This window comes from Erpetoichthys calabaricus, chromosome 7, assembly GCF_900747795.2.
Source record: "Erpetoichthys calabaricus chromosome 7, fErpCal1.3, whole genome shotgun sequence".
Lineage (NCBI taxonomy): Eukaryota > Metazoa > Chordata > Cladistia > Polypteriformes > Polypteridae > Erpetoichthys > Erpetoichthys calabaricus.
Genome location: NC_041400.2, coordinates 132895033 through 132921598, shown reverse-complemented (window position 1 = coordinate 132921598; position 26566 = coordinate 132895033). Strand labels below are relative to the sequence as shown.

The 26566-nt window shown below is 38.6% G+C and overlaps 1 protein-coding gene and 1 long non-coding RNA gene across 7 annotated transcripts in view; one reads left to right on the top strand and one right to left on the bottom strand.

Annotated features, from left to right (window-relative positions):
• psd3l (pleckstrin and Sec7 domain containing 3, like) overlaps positions 1–26566 on the top strand; it is a 649947-nt gene that overhangs the window by 129502 nt on the left and 493879 nt on the right. Inside the window, exon 1 of one of the 6 annotated variants that reach the window (XM_028805401.2) lies at positions 21591–21772. The exons of the other annotated variants lie outside the window; for them this stretch is intronic. Within the exon in view, the coding sequence (XP_028661234.1) occupies positions 21752–21772 (21 nt within the window). The 5' untranslated portion in view covers positions 21591–21751. Of the gene's footprint in view, positions 1–21590; positions 21773–26566 lie in introns of those variants that run through there. 6 annotated transcript variants of the gene reach the window in all.
• Positions 15184–21201, bottom strand: LOC114654696 (uncharacterized). Its single transcript, XR_003716752.2, has 3 exons — positions 21018–21201; positions 16437–16555; positions 15184–15853 (listed from the first exon to the last, which is right to left on the bottom strand). It is a non-coding gene; the product is annotated as an uncharacterized LOC114654696 (long non-coding RNA).

Below are 26566 nucleotides of genomic sequence, written 5' to 3'. Positions count from 1 at the left end.
AATGCTTCCAGGAAAACCCGGCGTAAGACCAGAAGCATTTCCAGGTCCAACATAAAAGGAACCCACTACCTCATATCATCAAGTCAGAGTCGGGAGGCAGCGGGCAACACTCTGCAGTAGGTATTAAGGAGGAAGAATGAATAGTTTATTGTTTGAGTTCTGTATAATTGTAGCTTATATTTGGAGAGGTGATTGTGGAAAGTGCTTCGGAGGAATAAATACCTTATATTTTATTCTAAAAATGTTTGCTATTTTCCTGTCTCTTGGGTATGGGGCTCTCTAGCTCCTCCTTGTGGTCGCAAAATAAAGGGGCACCAATTCATAGCGAGTACTCTTACAAAGTGCTTTTGAAGCATTTAATTATATTACAATTCACCTAAGGACACGAGGTCAATGAATCAATGAGGAAAAGAACATATTTGAGGTAAGAGTAACAGCTTTTAAATGTATTAAACAGAAGTTTTAGATTTGAGAGTGGAGGCACCATCACATACAGACTGGGTTGTGTAAAGTGGAGTGTTATTTAAGAGTAACACTTTGAGCTTCTGAAATAGCTATAAGGGTCTTGATAATAGAACTTCAGTGAATATTTACTAAATTGTTGTGAAACCTGTGTCGTACAGGTATATAAGGGCAGAGCAGCACAGACAGAAGTACTCTTGAGAACTGGTTGATTCAAGCTGCCAGGAAGTGCAGTCTGCATATGAATCTCAGCCCTGTGCTTTCCCACTTTATGAAAACAAAATGCTGATAAGTCAGTCAGTCATGACACAGTTGTTTAGCAAACACTACTGATGAGCTCTGGACATTATTCACTGTATATACTCAAAACTGTTCTGAGAATTTATCAACCTAGCATCTTCAAAGAAATTATTAATTACTTGTTGAAATAATTTAATTTATTATTTCTAAATATAGACGACAGTTTTGTGTTAAAAGGTGTAAAATTATTAGTGGAGTAGGATTACTGAATTGCTCTAAATTTGAAACTTCTGAATATCTGTATAGCCACTAGCAAATGGTTCAAGATAATGCTATGAATATAAAAATCATCTGCTGTCCTTTTATTAACAGATATTATAACCCTTCAGAAATATTTTGGGCCCAGTGCCTTCTGGATCAACCACAGAGTACATCCACAGGCAAACGGGTGTACATGAAGTGGTACTTACCTCGATTAAAAGAAACTTCATATGGAAAATAAGTCATTGTGAAACACAGAGGGGTTAGTAAACATAATATTTTAGGTACATGTCCATGAAGAAGTATTTGCTTCCTTTTATTACATTTTACACTAAAGGTTTTCACACCTTCAGCCAAAATCAAAAATGACATAAAGGACAACAGAATGAACACAAAAATGACATAAAGGACAACAGAATGAACAAACATTTTTTTTCTTACGTCATTTATTAAATTAAAGAAATTTTCCAATTCCAACTGGCACTGTGTGAAAAAAAAAAAATTGGGTGCATCACATTTAGCTGCAATGACTAAACGCTCAATGCTTCCTGTAATTCAGTGTCAGACTTTGGGCCTTGCTGTGAAGAAATTTTAGCGGACTCTTTCTTACAGAACTTCTTTAACTTAGAAACACTGGTAGGTTTTTGAAAAAGAACTGCTTGTTTTAGGATCAGCCATAGCATCTTTATTGCGTTTAGGTTTTGACTTTGAAAAGGCCAGTCTAAAACTTTCAATTTACTTTCGAAGTCATTCTGATAGTGGCTTACTTTTGCGTTCATAACAATTACTTATATATGCTTTGAAATCATTACAGATTTTTCATCTGGCACCTTCTGACTCACTGTTACAAGAAATCCACCACATACGTTATACTCGTCTTGATGTCTAGTTAAGCAAGATGTCAGATTTTTTTGGAGTTACCCCCTATTTTTAGACTTAAAAGCTGTCATTTTAGCCCATTTTTGGACCTTATTTTATTCAGGAAGTTGGATGGATGAGTTTAAATACTTGGGAGCATCAGTACAAAGTAATGGGGATTGTAGAAGAGAGGTGAAAAAGAGAGTGCAGCTAGGGTGGAATGGGTGGAAAAGAGTGTCAGGAGTAATTTGTGACAGATAGTTATCAGTGAGAGTTAAAGGGAACGTCTACAGGATGGTAGTGAGACCAGCTATGTTATATGGGTTGGAGACAGTGGCACTGACCAGAAAGCAGGAGACAGAGCTGGAGGTGGTAGAGTTAAAGATGCTAAGATTTGCGTTGGGCGTGCAAGGATGGACAGGATTAGAAATGAGTACATTAGAGGTTCGGCTCAGGTTGGACGGTTGGTGAGAGTTGAGATTGCGTTGGTTTGGACATGTGCAGAGGAGAGATGCTGGGTATATTGGGAGAAGGATGTTAAAGATAGAGCTACCAGGAAAGAGGAAAAAAGGAAGGCCTAAGAGGAGATTTATGGATGTGGTGAGAGAGGATATGCAGGTGGTGGATGTGACAGAGCAAGATATAGAGGACTGGAAGATATGGAACAAGATGATTCGCTGTGGTGACCCCTAACAGGAGCAGCCATATAGATAAAAAAGTAAAGGAAAATTTTATTCAAGAAATTACATACTTGTGATGGGTGTGTTCAGTAAAAATGATCAGAAGGACTTGGTGTTGTGCATGCCATATCAGTCAACTCTTAGGCGTTCACTCATTAGTGAGATGCAAGGGGTCAAAATTACTTATTTTCACAAAATGTTTAAAATATTATAATTGTAATATACACATGTGGAGTGTGATTTTTTTTATTGCTATTTTGAGGTGGGTGATCATGAACATTGTAATAATTTTGATATTTGATTCTTTACTGCTGCGGTGGGGTGGCACTCTGCCCAGGGTTTGTTTCCTGCCTTGCACCCTGTGTTGGCTGGGATTGGCGCCAGCAGATCCACGTGACCCTGTAGTTAGGATATAGCGGGTTGGATAATGGCTGAATGGATGGATGGATGGATTCTTTACTGGTGGTCCTAGCCCTCTAAGAGCCTCTGCCAGAAGGTTACCAATAACAAATTTCCAATATAAAAATGTGGGGTATTGTTTTAGACTATTTCAAAAACAGTGATTACAAAAGCAACAATATTTTTTATTTTTGATCCTTTATTAGGGATCTAAATCTCTATGGACCTAAATGAGAATGTGAAAAGTGACACATTCCTATTACAATCAGGAATATTTAAACTTTAAACATTTAAACTGAAGCACACATTGCAATACTGTATTTCAAATATTGTAGTTTATTTTATACTTTCATCTTAAGAAGTAAATTATTACATATCTTATTAACGCTCTCAATTAGGGCAGTTTATGCTAAATCAGACTTTTTGTGTTTTCAATCATTAACCTTCTGTGTGACTCAACTACCCTTCAGCTTCGGCTCACAATAGACATTCTGTTTAAGACTTTTCTGATACAGAAAATAATTTAATATTCAAATTAGGAAAAAATAAATATTCAAATATGTTTTGAACTTAGGTTAACTATTTTTTTTTGTTTTTTATTTTATCTTATACAATTTCTTGTATTAGGAATTAGTTAGTTTTCACATACACCTTGGAGTCAGAGCACAGGATCAGCCATTGTACAGCGATGTTGGAGGTTAAGGGCCTTGCTCAAGAGCCCAGCAGAGTGGAATCCCCTTTGGCACTAAGAGGAATTTGAACCGGCAACCTTCCTGATACCAGTGCAGACCCTTAGCCTCAGAGCCACCACTCTATTCTGGGTGCTACGTGTATGTTTCTACATATATTTTTATACTTTTATTATTGTGGCAATGGCTGGAACATCAAGAACAAAAAACAGCACAGGTAAAAATCAGAGTGGTACCCTGGCAACTGTTATGTATGTATCACAGTCCTGTGTAGACGTGCCCTATAAAAGGGAAGCATCTGCACAGCCGTCTTGTCTTTAATCTAGTAGTGACAGCTGGGTGAGCAAGTCCTTGTTAGGATAGCGAACCGTAAAATCATCCATGAAAAGGAGCTTAAGTCCTTAGGAGCAACGTGTGCTGGCACTATACTTTGCTACATTATTTTTAATATTTTTCTCTTTTTATCTTGGTAAGGTGTCTACAAAGTGTGCTGGTGAGTGAACACCGAAGCCTTAAAAAAAAAGTTTCACTTGAAAACAAAGCCCCTCACAAAAACGGGATTCTTTGTGTGTACAAAATGATGTGAAAAAGAAAGTAGAACTGGACACACTTTATACAGTTTGTAATGCATACATGAGGCTCAGAAAAGCTGCCCACGATCGCTTAAACCCGTTAAACACAGTTATTATTTACTTTTCCCCAGCTAAGTGGCTTTTTCAGGTAACTGAATGTGTTGCATTGTAATGATCTATTTAGTCATAATTATAATTTTTATTTACCAATGTTTTTATACGCAGCAAATTTTAAATTCTGGAAGGTGAGATTGGGTGTTTATCAATTAAGGACTTAGGAGTTTCCTGGTAAAGAGAAAATTTTAAAACAAATCATGGGAGGTACAGGAAGTAGTCTTTAAAAAAAAAATAGTAAAAATAAATGCTGCGGTACAATGTAGACACAGACTTGTGAGGTTTGTTACAAAAGGAGGCAGTTGATGGCTGCAGGCAGGAGCCAGCTGTCAAAGCGTAACAGATGGGATTATTAATTGGGGTCTTTTTTTCTTCTATACAGTGTAACAGAAGCACACAAGAAATGATAAAGGTTTGGGGTTTCCGACCCCATATACTGTAACACAGTTCAGTAAATTCACGGTCAGTTTGCATATATGACAATCGACAACAATCAAGTAACAGTCAGACAATTTATGGGGTGGGAATGGAAGTGGACATGGAATGCTGGGAAGGAGCCATGGTGGCAAATAGATGGTAGTGACGTCATCAGATGGGGACTAGCGGGAAACGAAGGGAACCCGGAAGTGTCTTCTGGTTTAGCAAGTCCGGGTGTATTCATGGCCGTGTATTATGTATTTTAATTTATCAAGACGATATGTATAATTCTTCTATTTTTGTCTCTCCTTTTGTTCAGATTTTATTGCCCAGTCTTTAGAGTTATGGAGTTAAAGACTTTAAATGTTACAATTAAATCAACCCTTTTGTACATTTCAAAATATACCAGATTTCAAATTAATCAGTCATTCACCCCATGTGTTGGTGTTTCCTATTAAAAACAGCTATTGATACATTTCTGATACTGTATATTCATATACTACTTCTGTAAAAGTGGTGAGAGTTTCTTGGTGCAAAATCTCTTCAGTATCACAATAGCTGCAGTCAGGTTTCACTCAACGACAAAAATATGGCAGCTCAAAATGCAACACAAGAAACAGTTTTTGTGCCAGTTAGAAACTCATTCAATTGAGGAAATAAAGTTACAAATAAGCTCACAACAAATATTGAAAAGCAAATAAAAACCAAAACTAACAGTGCCACCTTGCACGTGTTTGATTGATACAACCTGTTTTTCGCTTGTTGCATTGTGAACCTGCGACATTTGCTGAAATCTGTTATTTATGCACTCTCAGCCATATTTATTGTGAACCAACAATAATGTCGGCTCTGTTTGTACTGTAACTATGCATTGACCTCCCCTCATGAAAATCCAGTAACTCCCAAACCCTACCCGCCACTACTTAAGTAGTTCTTGTGCCAACCTTGCTTCACAATTACATGTATTGTAAGAGATATTGCACAGGCAGATGGAGTGTGGATGTCAAGAGCACTCTTTGCAGCTTATTTTTATTTTATTAATTAATTTAATAATGTTAATGCAATTCAAATTCTGATTCATTTTTGCATGGTTTCATGTAATCTTATTCTTCTTCTTCTTTCGGCTGCTCCACATTGCTAATCTCTTTATATATAAAATCCAATGTCTGTCTGTCTGTCTGCTTTTCACGAGAGAACTACTTAATGATTTAGATCAGGTTTTTTCTATAATTTGCTTGAACATTCCGGTTGATTTTGCAACCTCTCTCATCAAGTATCTCTATCAAGTATCATAGTTTCACTCACGCGGCAGCCACAGTGCGTGTACCTTACCTCCACTTAGCTAACGAACGAGAGAACAACTTAATGGATTTAGATTGTGCGTTTTTCTAGAATCTGCTTGAAAATTCCTGTTGATTTTGCAACTTCTCTCATTGTGCTAAGAATCATAGTTTGCTTGCAGGAGTGATATATTCGTGCTAATCCTCGACAGAGGCTGTGGGCCGAGGGGAGGAGGAAGCGTGATGTCAGGAGTAGGGAGCCAGGCAGGGCCGTCGTCCTGTTTCACTTCTATGTGGGCGGAGCCGTGGGAGACAGCTAGTAATATGATATCTTCAACACTGATTAAATGTAAGTAGGAAAACTCGGCACTGAAATAACACAAACTCCACATGAAATTAGCATTTTAGTATACAGATAGTGTTTTAATGACACATAAATTTAGTAATGTACAGTTAATTTACCTTGCTTGCTGCAATGAGCAATCACCCGATATAGTTAGATGTAAGTCTCACTGTGGAGTTTTGGTTTTTGCTTCTTTTGTGTTTTGTTTTCTCTGTGTTTTCTAAGATGTTATGTTTTAACTTCATTTTGGTTAATTGCCTTGTGCCCTGTGTTGGCTGGGATTGGCTCCGGCAGACCCCCGTGACCAAATGGATGAATGGATGGATGGATGGTGTTCTTAATTAACCTCTTTAAGTTCTTTTTTGTTAAATTATTTTTAACTATTTTACCTTTTTGGCTTTGTGACCAGTAGGAGGTGCAACAGGCCTCAAATACCCCAGACAAAACCACACAAAACAGTCCGGTGTAAAAACAAACACTGTTTATTAATGGAAATACATTCAATAACTCCTTCCTTCCATACAACCCAATATGACACTGCCAATGCACCGTAAAATGTTCCCAGGGAAGTGTTGTCCTTCTCCTCTCCTGACTCTGACTCCCTGGCTGAGGTTGGGCTTCCTCTTTTATCCCAGACCTGGGAGTACTTCCGGGATTAGAGCACACCCCAAAGGCAGCACTTCCCGGTCAATCGAAAGTCCTGAAAAGTAGGGCTTGTGTATGTCCTCTGATCCCCCTGGAGGTTCCCCTGGAACCGGACAGGGCTGCTGCACAGGACTACAGTAAGCATTGAATGTCTTCCCCGATCCCGATCCTTCTATATTATGGGCATCCCTGCTGCGTAAGGAACCAAGTTCTGTTCCGTCTGGCATACCGATTCCCACGTGGTATCTCTCACTGCTTATAATTAATTATATTATTGCTTTTGATGCTTGAACATCATCATTAGGGTGAGACACCTGATTTTGTATCATGCCCCAAGTACTGCATTGATTCACTTCAGAAACTGGGGATGATATAAATTTTCTTCAGCCACTGCATCTTTGCAGTGACATTAGTTTCTCTGAATACAAATAAGCCCGCGATTCTCTAGAGAATCGTAAATCCAAGAATGGCAATCAGTTTGTGTTCCGTCCGATATTTGGATGGATGACATATCATGAAGGGTGGGTGCGTCTGGGGAAATGTTATTTAATTAAATAAGCATATCTGTACTAAAGCGGTTTCGTTTTGTGGAGACGTGATTCCATTGCCTTTGCTGACACCGACTGCTGGCACAGTGGATTAGAGCAAGTGTAGTGTACAGGTTGTGTTCTTTGGGCGCCACCTACTGACTCTGGAAAGCCGCTGCGTTTGACTCTGGGGCATGCGCCACGGCGCAGTACGTATATCATGGAGGGTGGGTGCGTCCTGGGACAGTTCATTTCAACGCGCTTCTGTTATTGTTTTTCTTCATAGTCTCATTTTTGTTTTTTTATGGCTGTGTCGTCGTATATACGGTGGAGTGAGCGGTCGCGTCTGGGCGGCTGTACAACCTGGCGTGCACGCTTTACCTCAGATTTAGTTCACAGGTCGTAGGTATGGTAAAGTTTCCATTTAATTCAATAACCCTATTTGATCTAAAGCGGTTTCTTTGTGTGGGCGCCTTTGTTTTTATCCATACGGGCTCGTTTACAGGTCATAGCCATACGGGCTCGTGTTTGTATTACTAATCGTTGAGCTCCTTCCATTTGGATACGTGCCTCCTTTGCCTGTGCTGTGTCGAAAAGCGCGTTGTGGGTGGGCTCGTTTTGTATTTCCGTTAGTTGAGCTCTTTCATTGTGGAGCCGTGATGTCTTTGCTTCTGGTGTGTGTGAAGCGCATTGTGGGAGCCTCCTGGCACAGTGGAGTAGAGCAAGTGTAGTTTACAGGTTGTGTTGTTTGGATGCCACCTACTGACTCTGGGAAGCCACTGCGTTTGACTCTGGGGCGCCGTTGTGTTGTTTGGCGCCACCTACTGACTCTGGGAAGCCGCTGCGTTTGACTCTGGGGCGCCGCACCGCAGTGCGCATGCGCTTCGGTGCGTCCGCCATGCATAAGTTAACTGTCGTTTAGTAATATAGATGTTCACTGTGACATTTATTTTTCTTCTTGAAAACTTACCAGCCTTCTCATCATTTAGTTTAGCTTTTTTGTAGTTTTTTTGCTCTCTGCTTAGCATTTTCAGATTTGCTTTTATGGAATTTGGATCTTTGGCTTAATTTATTCTGGTTCTTTTCCCAGTTCTGTTAATTTCTTTTAGTTCTCAGTATTAATTCTTTGTTTTGAATGTTTGTTATTTGTTTATTTTTTAATTTTGGAATATTGTATTTATGCATTTTGATATTTACACTTTATGATTTTTTTTTTAATTCTCTTTTCCTTTTTGTTTTTCTATATGTAAAACAGTCCTCAGCAGAGACAAATGGTGTTGTGAATCTAATTCACGTGGTGGGTGTAGAAGATGTACTATTCCAGGCATGTGCAGGAGCCATTATTCTGGCCTCTCGGCCAGGAGGAGTGAGAGCCAGCCTGGTATTGCACACACAAACATGGTGTTGCATCTCAGAAGCTGTGCCATCTGCAGAGTTCTAACTCATAGAAATGATATAGACTTTCATAATTAGAAGGCTTCAGGTTTGCTGCTAATGTAATGGGCAGTGCCAAAAATAAAAGATTTATTATTAAAAAAAAAGTGCTCTGAAATAACAGGAAGCTCTGTGAAGCACATAAAGGCAAAAAGAGAAACCACGAAGAAAACAAGTTCCAAATTAGTAATCTAAGACAAAATCAAAAACATTGCAGAAGTTCAAAAATTTAAAAAACGCAACAAGCATAAGCAAAGACACATTTACAGGCTCACTAATGCATTAAAAAATTCTACCACGAACTGTGGGAAAACACTAGTCCTTGGTGGTGATGGGCAGGTGGTCCCACCTCTTTGGTAACTACCCACAAAACATGAGATGAGGCCCATAACAAAGGTTACATAGATACAGAGTATATAACAATATTAACACAGACAAAAGAATCAAAATTGAACAAAACAGACATTAAACAAGAGTTTGAAACTCAGCTTGGGGAAGAATCCTGGCTGAAACATAATACTCAGATTTGATCTCTGGAGAGGTGAGTGTAACAGGCATACCAAAAGAGTTGCTGTCAGGAGGAGGGTCATCTTGACATTGTAGATAGAGTACACATGGATTGTGTGCCACTGCAGCATAGAACTGCCCCATCTGCAGAGTTAGGTTGAGATCTTATTTAGCTCATTGAGATAACATGGCTTATATGTTATCCAATGGCCCCAGGTTAACAACAGTAGTTGGTTATGTCACCACTGAGCAGATTCCACAGAAAAAAGACGATGATTCTTAATTTGCTAAATAACTTTAATTATTAAAGTTTCATTATTTATGGCCAGGATTTTTCTGCACAACTGATATAATATCACCAATATTGGTTTCGTTGCTCCATGTCTAATGTTACTGTTGGAAAAATAACCTTATGCTTCACAAAACCACTGATATTAAATTCAGTTTAAAAGTTTGACTTCCAGATTGGTCCGATGTTAGTATGGATTTGTGCATATTGAGCCCTGTAATGGACTGGGTGTGTTCCCCTTAATGACAACAGGATAGGATCTGACCCTTCCACAACCCTGAAATAACGCTGTACCTTTAAATGTTTTTTTTTTTTAGTAAAACAAATGGGTAAAAGTGTCAGTGACTTCAGAGATATGTCGTTGGAATTTTAAGATGGTGGCCGCTCTGTAGTGTTTTATTTTCTGTTTTAATGTTCTGAAACCACTTGTATCTCATCTGCAGAGATTCCTTTTTTGAAAAATATTATTTAATCTTTATATCTAGAGTGGTAACCATGTGTTTTCTACAGTGATGATAATTATAGATATTTTCTTGGAATGCATTTGCCTTTTTCAAAATTACATACATTTTCTTCTGTTATTCTGCACATTAATAATGATCTGTTGGACTACAGGAAACTGGTAGTATTTCTAATTCAATATTATTTCTAAACCTCACACCAATTTTCTTTTCTCAAAAACCTTTAAAGTAGTACTGAGAAATAATATTTTAATCTAATGTAGTGAATTGGGTTCACTTCCCGGGTCCTCCCTGCGTGGAGTTTGCATGTTCTCCCCGTGTCTGCGTGGGTTTCCTCCGGGCGCTCCGGTTTCCTCCCACAGTCCAAAGACATGCAGGTTAGGTGGATTGGCAATTCTAAATTGGCCCTAGTGTGTGCTTGGTGTGTTTGTGTTGTGTCCTGCGGTGGGTTGGCACCCTGCCTAGGATTGGTTCCTGCCTTGTGCCCTGTGTTGGCTGGGATTGGCTCCAGCAGACCCCCATGACCCTGTGTTCGGATTCAGCGGGTTGGAAAATGGATGGATGGATGTAGTGAATAACAATTTTCAAAGCTGCGTAGCAGCTGAATAATTTAATCCCTCTTTCGCAAAATTATGCCTTTTAACTATAAAACTTTATTTCACTTATATTCCTTTATTGTTTTAAATAACTAGATACGTAATTTAAAAGTAAGTAGACATGTCAATGTTACCAAAATGTCAAGCACAGTATGATTGCATTTGTAGAGGACCACTTTGTAAACTGGTGAAAAGGCACATCTGATACATTTGCCCTCAGGTAATGAAAAAAACATATTGTATTTTACTGGCATTGTTAGGAGCTTTCATTTTATATATTGTGGCCATTAGGTTGTGTAACTGAGCCTCTTGGTACAAGTACACAGGAAACAGTCCAGGGTTCAAACCGACCTTTTTATTAAACAGAGAACCTTTACATAGTCTTCTTTCCCAATACAGTATACTCTTTTTTCTTCTTCTTCACTCCCAACTGTGACTTTAAAAAGTTGGGGGCTCCCTATATAAACCAGACCCAGAAATATTTGCGGTGCCCAAATCCTAACCTCTAGGAAGCACATCCAGGTCAGGCAGGACCCCACTAGAACAGGGCATTTATAATATCTCCCCCTGGTGGCCCCCTTAGAACCCTGCAGGGAAGCCCTATGGGACCACAGCTCCCATGCTGCTCTGCAGGCATCCATATAGAGGCTTGCCACAAGGCACTCTACCACTATCCCATACTTCTTCTTGCATCCCAAACAGCAAAGAAGCTGATAACCTTCTCTCCACCCAGGTTGTCCATCCACTACTCTGGCTTCCCAGCTAGGTCAGGGATTCCCATCCATGGTTGCTGGGATGTCATTTCCGGTGCACCTGCTGCCATAGTGCCTCCTCATGCATGCCTCCTGGCCAGAAGGATGAATGTCACACCTTCCTTCCTGACAATCATTTATACTGGTCTCCTGGCCTGGTAAGGGTGTGGAGATCATTTCATTTAATTCAAAGTAAATATGTTGCTGCCTTGTCAACTGAGGTACAATTTTCAGTTTCCTTATTTTTGTTGGTCACTTACCTTTCCTGTCTAAAAATTTCATGGTAATTTAAAGGTGGTCCAGTTACAGCGTACCTTTATAGTTTGTCAATTTTATCCATAATTTAATACCAATAAAAACAAGTATCCATTTTCGGTGTCCACTTAATCCAAGTCTGGGTCAGTATGTGCTTATGCTAGCAGCAACTGGGAGTAAGGTTGGAATCAGCTCTGGATTGGGCACCTGTCCACCACAGAGCATACACATGTATGCTTCATAAATCATACGGGAAGGTTTAGAGTTGCCAATTCAGGAAGAGACACATCAGTGGGATATGAGAGGAATATTCTGAGTGCCCTGAGGAAAGATACATATAGTGGTTTTAAAACTGACTTCATTGAGCCGGTGAATAAACTGATCAGAGTGTGTGTCAGTCAGTGTTCCATCACATTGTATTTCCCTGCTGCTGTGACCCTAAACTGCCCAGATTAGAACAAATAAAAATAAACTGAGTGGCCCAATGTACATATCAAGGTAAGGGTTTCTCTGAGCATCTTTCACATTCATTTTTAGGATGCATTTCTCTTTTAGAACTGATCTTTCAGATATACAATATGTTGGTTTATTATTTCCCTTTTTCTTGAATTGACTTTGATGAATAAATTGATGTCAGTAGTCAGTAGTAATAAATTATTATTTACAGCTTTGCCACATGGTTAGTCCCTTCACATGCCAACATGCATATGTGGTTGATATTTTTATTCATGCATGTTTATTTTGTTATAAGTAGTTAAAGTAAATGTGTTTTAATCTGTTGACAATGTGTTCAGAAAATATTAAAAATATCAAGAAGTACAGTGTGTCCCAGGTATATGGGTTTTTCAATGATCACAATGAACACTTTTGTCTGACAGACATAGCTGGTTTTCTGAAGAAGGAGCCCAATTCAGTGTTTACTGTTTATGAAGTACAAGTCCTATTTACAGCAAGATCCTGAACATTTTTACAACACAGAAGGTATGTTAGAGTGACTGAGCCAAAACACTAAATTCAGAGCAAGTAAGTATTGCTTTCAGGTCAGGTCAGGAGAATGTATTGGTACAGCGCATTGCCGCACCCACCACACGACGAAACAGCTCAGGGTCCTAGTTGGCAACTCCCCAAGCAGACATGCGGTCCACTCCCACCCTCTGGAAATGACCCTCTATCTGCTGCAGCCAGGTGTTATGTGGGCGTCCTCTTGGCCTGGTCCAGCAACTCGGGTGCTCAACAATGAGGATCCAGCGAGCCGGACTATCCTAGGGGACTCTCGCGACATGGCTGTTGTGTCGTAAGTGACGCTCCCTAACAATGCAGGTAATTTGCCTCACTCAGGACTCCATGAGCAACCGCTCATTCGACACAAAGTCAATCCCCAAGGATTCTCCAAAGAGATGCAGTTATGAAGGATTCCAGTCTTCGTCTCAGGTCACTAGATAGCATCCACGTCTTGCAACCATATATAGCAAGACAGGAAGCACCAAGACTCTAAAGGCTTGGACCTTCATCCTTTTGCATAGATATCCCTTTCCAGCAACATCATGACCCCCCATGCTCTCCCAATCCGTCTACTGACTTCATAGGAAGAGTCACCAGAGATGTGAATGTCACTGCCGAGTTAAGTAAACCACTCAACAAGGCTGACACTCTCTCTGCAGACAGACACTGCTGATGGCTGTGCCTAAGAGGCATATTAAAGGCCTGTATCTTGGTGTTTATCCAGGACACTCACAAGCCCAGACACTCAGACTCCTCGCTCATCTCTTTAGAGCCCCGATCAAAGCCCCCATTGACTCAGTGAAGATCACAGCATTGTCAGTAAAGTCAAAATTAATCTTTCTTCACCAACAGATGCCCCACAGCTGCTGGACCCCACAACCTTTCCCAAAACCTAGTCCATGCAAGCACTGAACACAGTAGGAGCAAGAACACACCGACAAATCCCAGTATCAACTGGGAAAAATGATGAGATTCTTCTTCCAATCTGCACAGCACTCACAGTACTAGTGTACAGGCATTATTGCTTTGATAGGTTTTAATTTGTTCACAAGATGCAAACATGGTTAATATATGCAAGTTCTGGTGACCCAGCAGCTCAATATTTGTCTTCCGGACTTGTTTATGTTCTGACTTGTTGCCATATAAAGTAATCCTTGCATGTGAAATTACATATTGTATGAACTTTTTAGAGTATTCATATATTATTTTTCACCCATCTATTCAACCTTTCTTCTTCTGAGCCCACGTCTTCCAGTTCAGGGTCCTGGGCAGTCAAATTGTATGGCAGCAGCAAAATATGCAAAGTAGGAACCAACTGTAAATCAAACACATATTAATCACAGGGTAAACTCATGGGCACAGTCACACCCACCTATACCAGGGTAATATAGAAATGCCATTTGTTCTCACACAATGTCTTTGGGCTATGGGAGGAAACTAGAGTCCCTACAGGAACTTGCACACTCTACACAGAAGGCATCTTGACTAGGAACCAAACCAAGTTTCAAGGACTGCTAAACATTGCATCACCCTTTACTATATCATTTATCATAGTAATTATACATGTATGTAGTTAGTTGGTGGTGTGCCATTTAAAACTGGCAGATGTGTTTGTGACCAGAAGATGAAAGTCAAAATGGGTAATGAAAATCAAAATGAACCAGACGGCAATGGCCAAACCAGAATCAGAGTCTTATTTCACGGCAGAATTTAATATCCTCTAAACTGTCAAAAGCACTGAGAAATTCCATAATTTTTTTTCATAATGAATCCAAATCTTGGACACCAGGAGTAGCATGTCACCATCTTAAGTACTCTTCCTGTGATGACATCACTCTGCTTTGCTTCCGGGCATCATGTGGTAGTAAGCGTAATGTGTCATTAGTAACAGTCAAGTCATCAGCCCACAAAATACTGGTGCTTGTTGACTTGATTAAATTACATTAGATTAAATAAACCATGTGGCGGACAGCTGGGGCCCTTACCCAGCTGGGATGTCTTGACAAAGTATGGACAGAGGGAGAGAGCTTATCCAGGACAGTATCTCCCTCTGGATATTACAGGGCAGCCCCCCTGGCTTGCCGGGGGTGGCCTGGACGTTTGCAGTGGCCTTGTTTATAGCACTTGCGCCACATCCGTAAGTTCTGCCGTAAGAAGGTCGACGAGGACCTGGTGCAATTCCGGGTGCCTTATAAAAGGAGCCAGCAGTCACTACTCCGGGAGACAGAGTCGGGTGGAAGAGGACGAAGCTTGCTGGAGGAGAAGTGGAGGTGAGAGAAAGGAAGAGAAGAAGATGACTATATTTTGTGCTTGGTGCTTTGTGCTGTGCTGTGCTCTGTGGAGTGAGGAAAAAGCACTGAAATAAAAACGTGTGCGCTGAACTTGTGTCTGCCTGTATTGGGGAAGTCCACAAACTTTACTTATTCCATGAGGAAATTCAGATGCATACAGCAGCAGAAACATAAAAAAACAAAGATTCAGACTCACAGGACAAATAATAAAACTAAGCAATCAATCAACAGATAAAAATATAAAAATGTATATTATGCATATATTTCAAAACAAACTAGAAGAGCGGGTCAGGAGGAGGCATTGAATTACCTGATAGCAGTGGGAAGAAAAGGCCCTTCGAGGTGCTCCTTAGCACACTGTGCTGGTATGAGCCTGTGGCTAAAAGTGCTTCAAGAGAGAGCCTCCTCGAGGGGATTTTTCATACTGGCATTAAATTTTTCCACTATCCTCTTTTCTACAACATCTTCCAGTGAGCCCAGGGTAAGTTTGTTCAGGCATTGTGCATCTTTTGAGATAAAGTTGCTTTCCCAGGAGACCATAGTGTAGAACACCACACTGGCTACTATGGACTGATAGAACATTTCCAGCAGCTTGCTGCATACATCAAAAGACCTGAGTCTCCTTAGCAAGTCCAGTCTGCTCTGGCCCTCCTTGTACTGCACCACTGTGTTGTCGACCAGTCTTGTTTGCACCACTTTGCACATCCTCCCCTAAATGGTGACTGGTCTCAGAGGCATGCTGGAAGTCCACCACCAGATCTTTTTGTCTTGTCTTTTGTCTTTGTGATAAACAGCAAAATGGTAAATAAACATAAAGATAAAAAGTACTACTATTATGAAAACAAACAAAAATAATGCAGAAATAGAAATAGATAAAAATAAGAACTAGATTACAAAAAAACCCCACAAAATTATAACTGTTGCACAATATTACCTAAAAGTTAGCAGTATATTTTTTAGTTAATGTTCAAGATTGTGCTTTTTTTGCCATCTTTAAAACTAGATTCAATATGCTTGCTTACCCTTACACCCTTTTGACTATAAGTGTTTAAAAATATTAAATTGTATTTAATCTCAAACTTTTCACTATTGGATGTGGATCTTTATTTCTTTCAAACAAAAAGCATATCAAAATACCCTCATCAACTACAACAATAAATAGATGGACACACAAACTAGGCAAATGTGCAATTTGTTTACTTTGATTATAACAGATCTGCTATAAAGTCTTATCACTATAAAATGTAAAAACCTGAAAGGGATAATAAAACTGCATCTGTTTCTAAGTGAGCATTGTGAAATGATATAAGCAGTAGTTGCGCCATGCTCTTTTCAGTAAAAAGGAACCACAAACATTCCTACCCAATAGCAACTTGCATGCACTGATATGGCTTTTAGTTCTTCCCCTTGTTGCAGGCACTTCCTTGGTTTAGTCTCAAAGGTGACATTCTTATCTAGCCTTTGCTCCACATAGCCAAGTCCTGTAAGGGGGGGAGAGAGACAGGGAGGGAGGGAGAGAGGGAAAGATCTTACTAAAATGTTTCAGTATGCCAGGTTATGCTAAATAGAAAACACTGATTTATTTGTGGATATGTCAAAGTGTTATCACGGTACAGAGACAAAAAAGCATGCTTTTCATTGTCACACGCCTCTCATCAGCCTAAAAACAGCAGTATAGCATGTCATTGCTGCATCATGTCCCTCCCTTCAGGCAGTCATATTTAGATTACACCAATCCACTGAATGAGTTTTGCAGTGCAAACAAAAGAATCAGAGTCCAGGGTTTCAACATTGAAAGCCCAAAGTATATTTCTTGTAATATCAGGTGGAATTCAGTCATTTTCACTACTGTCAGTGTTTCATGCCAATGGTACAGAAAACAATGCAATTATTAATTCCTTGCATTTTTTATTTAATGTACAGTGACCACACATAGTACCTATTTTAACCAATATGTAAAGTTTATAGAAGGATGAGGTGGATAGAGAGTTAATATTAATACCACACATTATTTGAGTCCTTATATGAGTTGAAATTCCTTCTTTATGGAGTCTGGGCTATGGATTTGCTCACATACTTCAAAAACACACTATCAGCTTGAAAAGCAATTCTAGAAAATGAAGTATATGAAATTTAGCAAATTAAAAGTATATTTCTACCTGCTGAATTTATAAACCAGCTGTACATGCTGAGGGTGGTAAGGACATGAACCACAACATTAATTTCAGTCCATTTTATAATTTTCCAACAGAGCAAATGTAGATCCAGCTACCTGAATAATATCTTCATGTTAAGTGTAGCAGTGGACAAAATAATGGAAATGCTTAGCAATATACAAATACCATATCATATATTTTATCAAGTACCTAATAATGAGAAGGGCCATCCTTCACCTTCAGAACAGCTTCAGTATGTCCTGAAAGGTGGTCATATGGGTCCTGAACTTTGTCTAGTTGGGAAGTACATCTTTTCTTTAAAGATACATCCTCCAGGTCTTTAAAGAGTGGACATGCATTCTATGTTCAGTGATGTTCAGATCTGGAGGCTGGGGAGACCCTGCAAGGCTTTTGAGTTCATCCTTGTGTTCAAAAAACAATTTTTGAGTTTACTTACTAGTGTATATAGGAGCATTATTATCTTGGAATAGGGGGGACATCTCGAAAGAACTGTATTTGTACCATAGGATGCACCTGATCCTGTAGAATGGCCTCGTATTTCTTAGCCGTTGCATACAGCATAGTGTTACATTTATACAGTTGTTAACAGATATTATTAGTAGAGGACATTCTTTTGGTTTTCACAAATGGAAACCTGTTCAGATGTAGGAAGGGTGGAGAAAAATATTGCATCGGACCATATTTACATGATAGCTTAAGGGCACAGGTTTATTTTGCTCACACCAGGTTATTGGTCTATGTGTACTGGGCTTGGATATAAGCTATTTCCAAATGCTGTAAATTATAGCATTGTGACATTCACAACATGACATGTTTTTTGCAGAGACTGGGTCATAGAGGTGATGATTCAATTCTGTGGCAAATTCTTATGCTGCATGTTTGTGGCATTTATTAACTATCCTGTGAAGTGGCTGTCTTGTCAGTGTCAGTATTTTAACCTGTGAACACTGTTTTGTCTTGACAAGTTTGCTGTCATTATTTTTGAGAAGGTTCCTCTTGATAAACACATTAATTTTGTAGTTTTTAAGACTGAAGTACTTATACATTGGGTACTGAACATTTGGCCTTTTTGGAACTCTGCTAGTTGTCTCAAGTTAGATTGAAAACACATAAATCAAATAGCTGACACATCCTGTTAATTGGCAAGCAACATAATATGGCACATTGGTAATTGTGATTTTGCATTTGTAATTGTGATTTTAGTTATTTGAAAGTTAAACTCCTTATAGACGCCAGACATATGTAACACACCCTTTGTGTATTTTCTTTTGATCAAGTATACAAAGTGAGAGCTGCACAGTGACTATTGATAATGCCTTACAGCTCCTGTGTTCTGAATTCTAATCCTGGCCAAGACACAACACACTCTTTTAAGCTTGCACCTTCACAACATTTCTAATACTCCAGTTTTATCCAAACATTAAAAATATACATAGTCAGTTTATATTAAACACAAGAAGTATATTTTTTCCTTTGGGTGATCCATAAACCCATTTTTTTTTGTTTATGCATCAGAGCGATAGGTATTGTTCTTTGGAAAAATAGCTTTTAGAAATAAACTGGAAACTAAATGAAATCTTATTTCAATACAGCATTTGCCAGGTAGTTTTTGTCTGTTCAATTAGACTGTGTATTGGCTATTATTTTCAATTATGTTGCCCTTATGTGTACCATGACCAAGTTTAAACTAGACAGCAAAGCCATTGTAACCAAATAGCATATTTTCAGTTCAGCCCAATGTCCAAGACTTGAGAAACGTTTGGCTGCAGACCTCCACAGGCGGACCCCTTGGACGTAATGTCATTCAGGGGTCTGCAGCTGGAAGTGCTAACTGCGAAGTCTTGGCACAGGGCTGTGCGGGACATGTGAGCCTCCTATAGTGCAGTGATGCCATCAGTCTGTGTTATTAAAATCTTTAGCTCTGTCTTTTAGGTCACATGTTTGTGTAGCTCTGCTGGAGCATGTGAGAACTATAGTTTAAGTGGAGTTGCAATGTGAAGTGGCCTGCCTTTAAATGATAGTTGCAGATTTAAGCACAGCCAGGAAAAACAAGTGTTCAGTTTGCATTACGTTACTGTAATGGTGTTTGAACCCAGTCCCTGTGCTACACATGTGGTATTGCAGTACAAAGCAAAATATTTCTACGAAATATGCATAACCTATAATATTAGATTATCCACACAACATTATATTTTGGGTCCCAATTCCATGCTAAACTTTACATTGTGTTATTGTATATAGCATTTTTCACAGTGCATCACAAATACAGAATGAACAGCAAATCATCTGTAAAGAAACAAAGCAAACGATGATGCACACTCCAGTTGTTACACGTCAGAATTCTTTATATTTGCTTTATTCACTTTGTTTACTTACCTTTTCAACCACACCCAGATCTGGGTCGTGGAGGCCGTTGCCTAATCCTAAACTTGGCAGGTATTAATAAAGTCATACTGTTTGTTTAAACTTTGCATTTTGTAGTTAAGTTTTCCATCTAAGAAATTCAGAATAAGGTATCAGGTGGTTCACATATTTGATACAACATTCCCATAAATTGCTATATGGATGGACCTGGATCTGGACAAGGAGCCAGTTTGTCGCAGGGTACAAATACTTTTAGCAGCCTGGCCTCTTAGGAGCTGTAAGTTAACCAAATAAGCCCATCTACCTGTGAGACAACAGGATTGACCTGATTTCCTGCATAACATCCTGGCGTAGACTGTGAAGTGAAACACTGCAGAAAGTGAGGCTGGTGGCTCAGAATATTACCTGCATTCAGATGTTTTCTGTTCAGTAGATATGTAATACATGCTACCTCAAAGACCCCAGGCAATCCTGCAAGTCACTTTTATCACTCCTCAGATCTCCCGGTCCACAACCACTCACATTAGTAGACTTGGAGAATTTCTATAAACAAGAGGTAATGTATCCTGAACAGTCAATCACAATGAATACTGTAAAAAAAAAGCCAGTCATAATAATAAATACTTATAAAAATGTATATATACACTGTGTGTTTGCATTATAAAAACATATATATAACCTGTATGTTGCATTCTGTATATGACTTTTCTTTATGTCTCCATTCTATCAATGTCACTACTCTCAGGAGACGTGAAAGTAAGAATTTCATTGTACTATGTATACGTGATAATAAATTTTAACTTGAGCAGGGATTAAAACATGGCTGTTAGTGGAGTATATTAACAATTTTTTTTACCTACTGAGTATCATAACTGTTATTAGATCTCAACGCGGTGGTTGCAGGTGCTGCTTAAGTGTGTTTTAAAGATGTGGATTAAAATCTCACCCGGTGATTTATATATTTGTCTTGTTTTTGCACGTTTTCTTTCCTCATAAGTAAAAATTCCTTTGCTTTTCAAAAGGATGCACTTGGAAAATATAAATCTACATGGAATGTTTAAAAACAAAAAAATCAATATCAGGAAGGAACTGGACATATGCAATGATTTTTGAAGATTATGTGGCTCTTCGTGTACCGAATTGGCTCATCTTCGTTTTAAATCCAACCATCAGTTATCAGTGCTCGCTTAATGCAGTTCAGGATAGTTACCAATCCAAGTCCTTCTGTTCCAACTACAAGCAACCAACATATACATATATAATAATATATATATGCATAAAGACATCAGTATTCCGATTTGTTTTAATTGAGTTCTGCACTATATGTTGTCACTCTGGCCCGTAACTTTCACCTTTGCAACGTCAAACTGTAGGTAAACATTTTATATCTAATACACATTACCGCTGCTCCATGTATTCTTAAATTTTAGGATAAGATGCATCACAGACTTGGGAAACGATCCTTCTAGCCGAGCGTTTCGTTTCGTTTTGTTGCATTGCTTCTCTCTTCCCAGAACGTCAGTAGAAGTCCTTTCCACAAAGAACATCTCCAGTCTGACCAGATACACACGTTAGCACATATGATCGGTGGATGAAGGTAAAACGAGGAAGCGCTTTAATGAGGAACGTACCAAATGAGAAATTGTCCAGGGGGAGAGGTAGTAAAAAAGAGAGTTTTAAAACAGATATTATTACCTTCTGATAAAATTATAATCTTGAGCACAGCAATGTAAGATACCTATAAGATTCAGATGGATCAACTGAATTCCGAAAACAATTCATGTTTGTTTCGAGCGAGGCAATTATGTTACAGAAGCTACCGGAGGAGGGGGGCTAACCACAGAGAGACTGGAGTCGTGTGTGTGTTCGTCTTTCCTTTTCACTGCTTTTTTGAATTCTCCTGGAGTGAACTGTCACGCCTTCCAGTTCCCTTCTGACGTTACTGGAGATCATGGCAATGCTTCGCTGGTCACGCTTGAACGTAGGCCGGCGTTGTCTGCGAAGAGCGCTGCGAGACCTTTGTGTTTAGCAACACTCGAGCGCTTCTTCACACCGCCTGGAGATGCAGCAGTCGAGAGGCTAGAGTTTCTCGCAGCGCGATCTTGACTGGCCGGCTGTCAGAGAGCAACTAGCGACATGGAAGAGAGCACTGATGGGGTAAGGGCGGACGACTCTGCACATGCTGGCTGTGCCTTGGGCACTTGTGAGGTTTTGCGTAGCAGCATGTCTCGTAGGTGTGAGAACGCGCCTCCTTTTCTTCCGAGATCGCAATTTATTTTGATGATGCACCCCTAGTTCCTGGACATCGGCTGTTCTTGTTCTAGGACAAACGACACTGGCACTCTCTCCTGGGACTGGAGACAGGGGAGTCGTTTTGGGAATAATAGCTTCCCATCAGAGAGCGTGCTAAATGCACATGCTGCGAGGCACTGGATGTACTTTGTATAAAACTCAGTTTAGTGACACTTTGGCACCGGAGCAGAGCGAATCGACTTATTGTGTCTCCGTCAGTTAAACTGTAGGGAGAGTGTGAGAAAGGAAGGGAAGACAAAAGCTACATGAGACCCCGAAAAGTGTACAGACTTGGTATTTCTGGACATAAAGCTTTTCAGGAGTGACAGGGAAAATGTTCGACAAACTCTAGCAATTAAAGGTGTAAATCAACGGGGACTTAAATTTGTACCAGAATCCTATATTGTATTGTATGGCGCCTTATTCACAAAAGCCAGATAGTGCATTTTAGTTAGTAAAATCAAAAGTAATTTCGTTATTGTAATAGGAAAACACACAAAGACGTTTCTGTTTTAGTGCTTGAACACTGTTTAATTATTATTTTTATAATCGGTTTGTCCTTGATGGAAACTGTATTTGTGGATATTGTGCTTCAATTAAGAAATAGACACATAGTTGGGAATCCCATGTTAAACATATTTGATAAAAACAATGTTTCAGAATTAAAAGAATACATTTGGAACAAGGATGAGCTATTGTGTATAGCTAAGGTGTATATGGTTAAAATTGTATAAATAACTACAACAATATTGGTGCTGCTGTGCATTTTGTATATGTTTGGTTATATTTATATTAGCATTGTTTCAGAATTAAAAGAATACATTTGGAACAAGGATGAGCTATTGTGTATAGCTAAGGTGTATATGGTTAAAATTGTATAAATAACTACAACAATATTGGTGCTGCTGTGCATTTTGTATATGTTTGGTTATATTTATATTAGATTTGTATTTTTGTATTTTTATTTTGAAAAATGCTAATATAAAATTCTCAGACTCCAGGTGTAAGGCTGTAAAGAACCCTGGAGGACATGCTCTTACATACTCTACAATCTCCAGTTACTGTAAAATACAGGTCTTTATTAAAGTAAACATAACAACAGCAAATGTTCAAAATGTGTATTTTGTCACTATAAGCAAACAAGTTGAAATCTTTTACAAGTACAGTAATTGCAAAAAGTACAGAAAGTAACAGAATATTTTGCTATATTTACTTATAGGTAAATGGCACAGTTTTCTTTTTTTGCATAAAATTGACTTTTGTGTGAAGTAGGAACATAACGATACAACATATTAATATTCTGAAAGTCCAGTTATGTGCTGAATGAAATCAAATTCAGAGAAGTGCAGTGTAAAATTACAGTGAGGTTTGGTTGAGTCACCTTTCATTAAGTGAGTTGCACAGTCTCCTGTCAGCTCTGTGTTTTTACTTAACTGTTTTTTCCCTCTAATAGCTCTACTGAGTCAGCAGGGATTTGCTCTGCTGGGGCTATTTTAGGATTCCACTTTTCCAGTGAGTGCAGGTAAAAATGTATGAATGAATAAACAAGTCCTGCATCTCAGTGAACTTCCACTCTAGAGATTAATAAGAAAATGTAGTCACTGCATTGAAGTAAAAAGAACAAGTGGACTTGTCATTCGGTTGTTTAAAAGAGATCACTTGTATAATTTTTAGAAGTAAGCTAATGAAGCTTATTCTTCTTTGTAAGCAGTAATGGAAGCAATAAGTTTACTGAGGTTATTATAAATAATTTGAAATCCATTCACGCATGCTTGAACTTCAAAAACAGGTCTTTGATTACAATAACCACACATTATATAGTTGTCATTTTTTACTAGTAAAGTGCTTTGCATAGTGTGCAGCATGTGAAAATGAAAACAGTGTTCAAATTATTAGTAAATCAGAGTACTGTATACAGATGACTGTTTTAGGTTATTTGTCACATTATAGAAAGTGGATGCTCATTTTTAAATTCAATCACACCCTTTAATATATAGTATATATTAATTTATGGTCATTTTGCTTTTGGTTGTGAATTAGTTAGTGTGGCTGTTGCTCAGCTCCAGAAGCTTGGATTCAAATCCTGGCCTAAGTAAGCCCTGCCTTTGTGGAGTTTGCATCCTGCCCACGTGTCAGTTTTGGTTATTCTTCTGGGTTCCTTGTTTTTTTGTTCCCCTATTCTGAGGTTTCTGGGTTTGCCCCCTAAGCACTATATGTGAGGAGTTTGCATCTCTCCCCGTGTCCATGTTGGTTTTCCTCCAGCTTCTGACATTTGTCCCATATTTGAAAGATGTGCATGTTAGGTTAAATCAATGTCTGTAGGTTTCGTCCAGCACGAGCGAGGGGTGATATGCTCTGTGGTGGCCTGGCAATCAGTCCAGTGCTTGTTCCCAACCTGATTAATGCTGCCATTGTTGGCTTTGGCACCTGGAATCCTGCATTAAACTAAGTTGGTCTGAAAATGTATGAATAGATGGATCCAAAAGTACTTGTATTTTTCACATTGTTTGTTTACCTACAAATGTAACATCTTTGATGCTAATGCTTTGAACCTGCAGTTTGTTTAGAGTCAACAGTGGGCATTTAAAATCATAAAAATGTGTTTCATTGTAAAATCATTCAATTGTAGCAGCCTGCCTCTGACGTGTTTCATTTTAGTCAGTGAGCCAAATGAATGATATGGTTTTCAACCTTGAAGCAAAGTTATTATCCATATCAAGCATAATTGTTTCAACCTTCAGTTTGCTTTTTTATCTTGTTTTACACACTGCTGCTGGTTTGCACTAATGGAATGCAATCCAGAATTGAGTTTGCATTTAAAAATTTACAAAGATACAGGATATGGAATTTTGGTGCCTTTTAGCCAGATATCCATTCAGCAGAACATAATCACAGACTGAACTTGTGTGTAGAAATTGTAAAGCCAGAGTAATGAAGTATGTGAATGGGTAATTGAAGTGTGCCGGCTAGGCCAGTACGTAGTAGAAGCCAGAGTGCAGAGGGAGGTTTATTATTTTCCATTCTGAATCTATTCATTCAAAGGTCTTTGCTATTTAGGGGATGTATATAGTTTTAGAGTACAGAGTATGGTGAAATTATTATGCATGCTGATGAGACTATGCTGTAATATGGTGAAAAACTATAAATGAAAAAAGTTGAAAGAGAATATATTATTAAAGTGAGTAATACTAGTAAAATATCATATTAAAATGCAAGTACTTTTCCAATTCTTATGGCTTCATTGTGCTTCAGTTTACCTGCACAATAGTTAAAATGTAATTCTGTTGTCACATAAAATATCTAATATGAGGGGTGTTTTGCACTGTAGAGTGCATGGTCAGCTTTCCTTCAAACAATGAACTTGGCGGGAACATGGCAGAGCTACTGGCTGTTGCTTTATTTTTAGAGATGCGCGATTATTCACATATTGTACAACTTTTTGAATATCTGTTGTGTTGTATGTTGGAAAGTCTTTATTCTCATTATAGTATAACATTGATTTAGAATAATTACTTTTGGATTCATTTTACTTATGGAAGACAACAGCCGCAAAGTTTATTTTAAAATTTTAGGCACTGGTATAGGATTGGAGCCCATCTTTACTTCTAAAACTATCTGGTAGGCTAATGTTTTACGAATATGTGCAGCTTAAGGAAAACATTAACACTGTTTTATTAAGTTATTTTACATTATTGGAATCAAGTGCTAAATTAAAAAAAATTGAAATTGTGTTTTTAATGTGAATAATGTGCCCTAATACTTTAATTTGCATAGATTTGCTTTGTAGGAATTACTTTTACAGATCATGTTTTAGTACTATTTATTAATTCACATGGCCTTGGGTTGGATTTTGTTTGTAGCTTTTTTGTCTAGATGCTTATTATTGTTTTGTCTTTATGCCTCTGGCCTTTGAAAGAGTGAGCATTACAGAAAAATTATGAGCCATTGCCATTAGCCAAGATAAGTGACTGCATCCTTAGTTTGTTTTTACTAGGGATGCAACTTGGTCATATTTGATAAAATTGTGTTGTCAGCAAGGACCTTAGTTTGTTTTTACTAGGGATGCAACTTGGTCATATTTAATAAAATTGTGTTGTCAGCAAGGACACAAAAATGGGGATGTGTGGACAGTGCTCCAGATGTCAGAGTAACATAATTTTGTCTGTTAGATGCATGCAGATCAGTGCAGTTGAAAATATGATTTGTCACTAATGTTTTCAACCTTGAAGAACAGACATAACTATAGCATGGATGCTCGTGGTATGTTCATGTAGCATCTCCCTATAGTTAAGATGCTTGTTAAAAGAATCATTAACTGTTACTTGTAGCATATGATTGAAACATGCCTCAAAGGCCCAATCCATGAGGTTGCATTATCATTGAACACATGTAGCCACTTTACCTGAGAGTCCTCATGTCAAACCTCAACAAGTAGTAAGGCAAGGCTGTCAGGTGTATATCTGCCTAGAAAATGTGTTTGCATTACCACATCTGCCATTCTTTATATATGTGATACACCACTTGGTTGTTAACACTGCATATAGAGTCTAGTTTTGAGGGCAAGAGATTCAAGTATGAATACCCGGGTTTCTTCTGTTATTTCCTTTTTGATAAAATATTTTTCAATATGGCTGGCGACATGTCTTCTAGATTAATTGA